This window comes from Humulus lupulus, chromosome 1 (genome assembly GCF_963169125.1).
Source record: "Humulus lupulus chromosome 1, drHumLupu1.1, whole genome shotgun sequence".
Classification (NCBI taxonomy): Eukaryota; Viridiplantae; Streptophyta; class Magnoliopsida; order Rosales; family Cannabaceae; genus Humulus; species Humulus lupulus.
Window position 1 is genome coordinate 72,878,078 of NC_084793.1, and position 8,174 is coordinate 72,886,251.

General features: G+C 37.7%; 1 protein-coding gene across 2 annotated transcripts; it reads right to left on the reverse strand.

Annotated features, from left to right (window-relative positions):
- Positions 1-1,954: 1,954 nt before the first annotated feature.
- Positions 1,955-5,168, reverse strand: LOC133794371 (OVARIAN TUMOR DOMAIN-containing deubiquitinating enzyme 5). Of its 2 annotated transcripts, none has more exons than XM_062231603.1 (3): positions 4,891-5,168; positions 4,402-4,521; positions 1,955-2,985 (listed from the first exon to the last, which is right to left on the reverse strand). In XM_062231603.1, the coding sequence occupies exons 2-3, from the start codon at positions 4,503-4,505 to the stop codon at positions 2,106-2,108; spliced, it is 984 nt and encodes a 327-aa protein (XP_062087587.1). In that variant the 5' UTR covers positions 4,506-4,521; positions 4,891-5,168; the 3' UTR covers positions 1,955-2,105. The 2 variants fall into 2 exon arrangements, with proteins under 2 accessions (XP_062087587.1, XP_062087580.1); XM_062231596.1 differs by having other exon boundaries at positions 4,402-4,515; positions 4,891-5,167.
- Between the last annotated feature and the right edge of the window lie 3,006 nt (positions 5,169-8,174).

Below are 8,174 nucleotides of genomic sequence, written 5' to 3' on the forward strand. Positions count from 1 at the left end.
GTCAAGTGTTTGGCCGACCAGTCACTTGTCTTGGTCAACCAGTGAGGATGTGGCCGACCAGTGAAGTGTTTTGGCCCTTCAGTTTTCCTTCTGGGGTGTGATGTGGACCAACTAAACAGAACAGTGCAACGCAAAAGATCCCACTAACGGCATTAGCAAGAATCGGTCATGCCGGCATGGGAATCTCTCATTTTATCCCAAAGAATCGCATATTGTTGTATTTTAGATATTATTATTAATTAAATATTGAAAGAATAACAGAAAGATCCCGATTATGAGGGACTGCATTTGTACGATCCTGGGCTTATAAATACAAAGCTCGTGGCATCATAGAGAGGATTCGGATTCTAATTTTTCAGAGAGTATTTGTATCTTGAGAGAAATATTGTATTCTTTTCATCTGCCCTGAAGAAATTCAGTTGACTTAGGTTCATCTGATCTCGAGTGTAGATTCATAATCATAACTCTAAGTGGACTATGTTATTACCAATACATTAGGGCTGAACCACTATAAAAATTGTATGTGTCATATTTTTCTCTTGAAGGTTTTTTGTCGTTTTGACGTCTACACGTCGTTGGCCAAAAACGCAGTCAACACGTTGTCCATGTTTTCACCGAGTGACACGTGACACACTTTAAGAGGAATTAAGATTCCATGTAAGCTAATTAAGTCTCCCAAAGCCCATTCTGGGCTCCACGGGAAATAAGCTCATCCTTCACCATAGTTCACCACCACCGAAGGTGTACATCCTCCTAGAAGCTTCACTTCCCAAGAAGCATGTCCCAAGATGGTGCTCCAAGTCTCACTACAAGACCATCTCCTCCATTCACTTCCTCCAAGTCTACGAGGACCTTCCTCCGGCCAAGGAGAAAGGTAGCAAGGTGTCAAGCACAGTGACCTGGACCACAGACAACTTTCTGACACACATGCCAACTTTGTACAAGCAGCAAAATGGCTGTCCCATAACGTCGTTTAACATGGGAAAACGTGCAGCTACAACTCTAACAGTGTGAGAATTTTTCCCTATCAAAATAGTGGGTTGACATTCCTCACATTGGACCCACTAAGATACGCTGGAGTCCTCTAGCTCATTTACTATGAGAATGTACATTTATCATGTAATAACTCTTCCAATAAGGGAGAATTATTGTAATCAGCTTCAATTAATGAGCTTAATTGCCCCCAACAGCCTATAAAATAGGGTTAGGGCCCACATTGTAAAGGATTCCAATTTTACTTTCAGAGTGAGTCAATACACGGCTTGAAAACTAAGAGAACTTTAACATTACAAGTTCTTAGAATTGTAATACAAGTAACTCGTAGACTATGGTTGATTCACAAACTGAACAACGTAAAAATCTGTGTTTAAATCTTCTTTTCTTTAAGCTTTAGTTTAATTAGTTGTTGGCAAAAAAGCTAGTCAACATTATCTAACTTAAAAAGAAATAATTATTAATGTCTTAAATTTTTAATTAATTAAAATTTGATTTTTTTAAAATATGTTAGATATTTTATGTAGATAAAGAAAAAATATTTTGGTAATATTGAAAATAAATTTGATTAAAATTATGTTGAAGGGTTTTTATATCGATTTGTTAAATATAAGGTAAGATTTTAGTTTTCAATAAAAGATAAGGTGTAAACTACCATTTTGGTTTTCATTAAAGATAAGCTTTAAACTACCAAACAAAACGGTAATAAGGTGGTATAATCTCTTTCTTTTATTTATTTAATTTTATATTAATTATATATTTAAAATTTTAGTATATTCTTATTACATTCAGAAATTGTATTTTTTTTTTAAATATATATATATATACAAATTATAAATGAGTTTGAAAAACATGAAGAAAAACCTATTGTTTTTTTAAAATTGAAAATCCTTAGATTTTACATTAAGGTACCATTAGCAATAAATAAACCAAGGATTTCAAATGAATTAAACTGAACACATCCAAAGAACAGAACAAATATATTGCTAAAACAAAAGATGCGGAGCACTGTCGGGTGACTTAATAATTAGTTTTCGAGCACAGCTCAGATCGTGTTCATTATCAAAAAATAATGATTGCCCATGCTAAGTCCATAAATGAAGTAATATAACCTATTTGGTCACAATGGGCACCACAGAATTATAGTGCTCACCAAGCCCAAATGCATGCTTATGGTATGAAAGCCTAATACTTGAACTAGAAGTAGCAGTCTCAGCATTGGATTTGTACTCCTTCCCCATCTCCACATCAGGAAACGACCCAGAATATACCATGATATGTTTCCTAAGGCAGTGAGTTAAAGCCTCTAGCTCTAGCTGTCCTCCCCAGGCGGCTGTCGTCTCCACTTCATTACAGTAATTCTCAAACTTATCTGCTAGAGAATCATCAGATCCACCATCTTCTACTGCATTTTCTGAGAGGAAAAATGGGAGAAAATCAGATGCATTTTTTCTCATATAAGAAGCCACCAGTTCTCGAAGTTCTTGAAAGTTGTGAGGCGATCGACCTCCAGAAAGGACAGCTAGTTGATCTTCAACAGCTCGATAGAGACAGTGCCCATCTGGCTTTATTTCGGCTACAGTCAAACCAAGAGGTTCAAGCTTTTTCTCTAGTTTCGCATCTTCAATTGCACGGTCGCTTACAATGTTGCTTTGTTCTTCCTGTATTCTCTGTTCTCTTGCCGCTTCTTCCTGAGCCCTTTTTCCTCGCCTCCTTGAACTCTTGCTAGACTTTGCCAGGTCAGGTTGGTTGCTGACAGAAACTCCTGCTATCGCCTTCACTAAATTGTCAAGTTTACTTTTCTCATTTCCATTTTTAGTGTCGTACCCCAAGGAAGCAAGTTCTTCAGCATGTTTTTCTTTAAGTTCAGCAGAACGTTTAGTAATCTCTTGCTCGACATGTTTTTTCTTAGCTTTCTGCTCTGCTTTGCTGCCCTTAGCAGCTGCCTTTTTCAACTCAATTTCCTTATTTTGTAGTGCTGATATTTCTTTCCTGTATACACACAAGTATATTCAGCAATAACTCAGAAAACATACCAATTATATATAAAGATTCTAGGTATCCTATCTCACCAAACACACACAAGAACTACTGAAACTCCTCTTTATTATTCAATCACAGGGGCTGATCATAGACCAAAATCCTAAACAGTACAATGGTTTAGTTAATTCGAAAGGCTCCCCTCTTCAAAGACTACCAAACGCTTCTCTAAGTAAATCTAACTCTCCCAATCTCTATTTACAAAATATTCCTAATCTAACAGCCCAACAAACTTCTAACAGAATAAACTTTCCAATTAACCACTGACCACGTTTCCTGTTTCTAAACCTCTTCCTACAATAAGTCATCCTTATTGGAGGCTTATGATTAGCTTAAGATGAAAAGTGACTCATTTAATGTAAAGTAATAAGCCTCTCAATCAATGCTTAAAATACTCCTTTTACACCTCAAGGCGTTTTGATTTTGTGAGGCGAGGCGTATGCCTCAAGGTGCATTGAGGCGTAAGCCCCAAATATTTAATTAAAAACAATATTTTTAGAACACCTAAAGATATAAAGTAAGATGAATGTGTCTTATAAAACTCAAACATAGAATAAAAAATAGCATGAAACTCAAACATACTATAAAATGTATCATAAAACTCAAACATAAATATCCCATAAATTATCTAAATTTCTAAAATAAAGTTAACTTTTGTTTCTAGAACTAGAATCCTAGATTCTACTATTCTAGAACAAACTTTTGATCAGTTTTTTTGGGCCTATTTAGATCAGTTGTGTTTTAATTTGATTTTGGGTCTTGTTGGGCATAAAAAAGCCCATTACGAAAATACACCCCTAAGAGGTACGCCTCTCTCAATTTCCGCCTCAGCCGCCCCAACTCAGCACCTCACCTCTGCTAAGCAAGGCACACGCCTAGGTGCGTTTTTTTTCTGCCTCAAAACGGCATTTTTAAACATTGCTCTCAATGACCACCCTGTATAGAAAATAAAAGAATCTCTTGTCCTAATAAAATGCTAAAAAATCAACCAAACACAAGTCTACAATTTCCACAATCATTTAAAAAGAAAAAAATAAACTTATATGGCATAAAATCAATCTACTTCAATTGTGCTCCTAAGAATCATAGAACTTTTAGGAGGCAAAAAACTCTAGCATATTCAATGGGGAAGCAAACCCACAACTCTAGATGCATTTATATGAACTTAAAACCTGCATCACTCACACTCTCAAAAACTTGAGCAGAACTCAAGTGGCCTATTGATACTACCATACAAAGGCAACTCAATGTATTCAGGTACCATATCTTACCATTTTATAAAAGGTAGCCATAAAGGCATGAGCCAGGGTTGTATCAAATAATGAATACACCAGCAAATTAATATAAGCAACAAAAACAGAACAATACCTATGCCTAGAAAGCATTTCATCTCGAGTTTCCCCCTTGTTTACATTTGCTTTCTCAGTAATTTCTTCAGAGGATTTGTTATCCAGTTCTTGAGTATCTTCCATTGAATCAACCCTGAAACTGACAAAATTAACATACAGAATAATGCATCCAAAAACTGGAGGATATCTTCCAATGCAAACAAAAAAGCTACAAATGTTATAAGAAAATAGTGACCTTTAAATGCAAAAAAAAAAATATATGCATACAAAGTAATGGATAGAAAGCAATATCAATACCAAAATATGATCAGCAAAATCTACATCAAAAGTAATTGAACCCCAAATTAAGAAAACTTCCACAAAAGTTTAATAGACGCGACACTCCTACAACACCATGGTATGTACCTCTTTTTCAATGAAACTCAAAGACCATTTTCGGTAAAAGGAAATGAACCTAGAACAGATATAATAGAAATGAAAAAAAGAAATGGTGACTAACATGATATACCTAATAGTGATTAAGATTAGAGAACCGGCGAAGTGGGCTGGCCGGAGGAGCCAACTAGAGCGGCGGGGAGAGATAGAATTTAGGGTTTTTGCCGGAGGAAGCACCGAGTTTATGGGATTGTAGAAGACGATAAATTGAGATTTCCTTTCCTGTGGAGAGTATGTGAAAACGACGCCGTCTTTCCTATAGCTAGTCGGAGGACCTAAACGATGCACCCCGAAACCCTTTTCGGCTTTTCACACTCGTCGTTTTTAAACGTTATTTTTTTATGTCGTTCTGTTGTCTTGTTTTATCGTTTTGGGTTAATCTCATTTCTCGCTCCAAAATTTTATTCTTAATCTTATATCTCTTCAAATAAAATTTTATTAATTGGTTAGAAAGGAATCAAATTTATACCAGTAACAAAAATTCAAAGAGCGATTACAATTCTAACCAACTAGCTTATAATGAAAACTCATATCAGTGACACAAAAACCAGGTAAAAACATATCTACCCCAAATAGATACATAAAACCGTAAATGGTTTTTAAAAATACTACAATCAAGTATGGTACTCAATACCTGTTAAGATTAGTATTTGTTAGCCTAACTAATTCTTGTTGTAACAACCAGTTTTGTTGGGTATTTTGGTCATTATGTTTAGCCTATCCATACTAGGCTTTGACTCAACTTTATGTAATTGCTTTTTTCTCATATTCAGGAAAAGAGCAAAAGCATTTTTCCTTTCTAATATGGTATCATACGCTACCCACTTCTTCTTCCTTTGAACCCTAACAATGCCAAGAACAAGATCCACAGGTTACAAGACTCCAAACACCCCTACACCACATAACCATGCTACCTCTTCTTCTCTTCCGACGGCTCCACCTCCCATTCCGATTGGTCCAACAACTTCTTCAGCTACGACCACTAGCATCAATAGAGGAAACGTCACTGCAGCAAATGCTCCTCTGCAATCATTTGATCGACCTTCCCAAGATGATCCTTGTTGACTGCATTTTTAGCCAACGACGTGAGAACGTCAATTACGACAAGCCTTCAAGAGAAATAAAAACGACAACAGACGGTATCAATAAGAAAAGTAAATAACACAGGAGATTTTTATAGTGGTTCAGCCCCGATTGTCGGTAATAGCCTAATCCACTTAGAGTTGTGATTTATAAATCTATACTCAAGATCAGATGGACTGAGCCAACTGAGTTTCTTCAGTACAGATTGTGAAAATACAAGAATTCTCTCTAATTTCAGCACTTTCTCTCTCTAGAATAGACAGTCCCAATTTTCTCTCTCTAGAAAGAAGAAGCAGAAAAAAGCCCCCTCTCTCATCCCATAAGCTCTCTATTTATAGGCCTGGGATCCTCAACTGATATCCCCTTATGATCGGGATATTTTATTATATTTATTACATTTATATTACAAATAAACATTCAAAATTTGAAATGTAACAAACTCCCCATTTGTGGGAAGAATGAGAGATTCCCGCGTATGTTGTTGAAGTTGTGTCTGACTTAGTCTCCTCTAGCTAGTTGGTCCACCTCCTACTCACTACCCATGCAAGTGCTGGTTGAACATGCATGGTGGTAGGATATGCATGGTGGTAGGACATGTCTTTGGTGGGTTGAACGTGCATGGTGGTAGGAGATGCACTTCTCTCCTCTAACATGCACTCTCCTCTAGCATGCCATGTTCCTCCTTGAACCAATCTCCTTGGCTTCTCCTCGGACCAAGGTGGTCCGAGGCAACCTCCTTGGCACCTCACCTTGGACAACATTGAGGCAACCTCACCTTGAACAACATTGAGGCAACCTCACCTTGGACAACATTGAGGCAACCTCACCTTGGACAACATTGAGGCAACCTCACCTTTAGCATCTCCCAAACATGTCCGATCGAACATTGTATAGGATCTCCTTATCAAAATCTAAGTCTCCATTCTCTTGCATGAGACTCCTCCTCCTTAGCTACTTACCTTGGACACGTTCGAGCCAACACTTAGAAAACCTTGGGAGGCTTACCTCCTACACACCCTTGGTTCTCCTAGGATCACTCTCTTGGGGTCTCCTAGGACCACATCCTCCTTGGGGTCTCCTAGGACCATTCCCCTTAACTCTCCTAGAATGCATTCCCCTTAGCTTCCTAGGATACATCTTCCTATTTTTTGGGTATAACAATCCTAATCCTTACTATTTGGGAATAAGAGATCACCCTAATTTCGTCATTATTCTTTCACCTCTCATAGGTCAAGAAAATTTCCAATCTTGGAATTGAGCTGCCTCCATTTCTATCGGTGCAAAGAACAAAACTTCCTTCACTGATGGCTCTCTTCCCTGACCCCCTGCCAATGACTCCAACCACTCGGCCTAGGTTCAATGCAACAACATGGACATGGCTTGGATTCTTCAGTCGTTTTGAAAGAAATCGGGGCAAGCATCATGTACAAAGAAAAGGTTGTTCATATGTTGAACGATCTCCATGACAGATTCAATCAAAGCAATGGACCACGGATTTTCCAGCTCAAAACCTCTGTCTAAAGTCTCAAACAAGGTGATAACAATGTCGACACTTACTTTACCCAACTTACTGCCTTCTAGGATGAGCTTCAAGAATACCAACCTTACACTTGTGGTTGTTCTTGTGGAGCCATGACTAAAGTTCTTAATTACTACACAAGAGATCAAATCATTTAATTCCTAACCGGTCTCATTGAATCATATAGTTAGATTCGGGCTCAAATCTTGTTATATGATCCTCTCACTTCACTCCAGAAGGTGTTTTCCATGGTAGTCTAAGAAGAGAGATAAAGATCTCTAGATCTCAACCCAGCTCCCACCATTGCTGCAACCCCTGCAACATCATTGGTTCCTATTCAAAACACATATTCAAGAACGAAGAAGCCACACCCAACTTGTTCTCAATGCCACAAATCGAGCCACTTGGCTGAGAAGTGCTACTTCCTTCATGGATTCCCTCCCAGATATGGTGCCAAAAGAAAGTTTGAAGAAATCTCCAAGCCCACAGTGAATCAAGCTCAAGCATCATTGTCTCCAACCCCCGCTGCCTTGCTGAACTCACAATGCCTATTGAGCCAACAACTCATCTCCTTATTGAGTCAACAACTTCAACACCAACCATCTATAAGTGATCATACTCAAGCCTCAACTTCTCAAGTTTCTTGTAACAATCTATATCCCTTTATTTGGATTATAGACAGTGGTGCTACTCACCATGTGTGCCATAACCTAAGCTGCTTTACTTCTTTCAATGAAACATTAGTTGCTAATGTA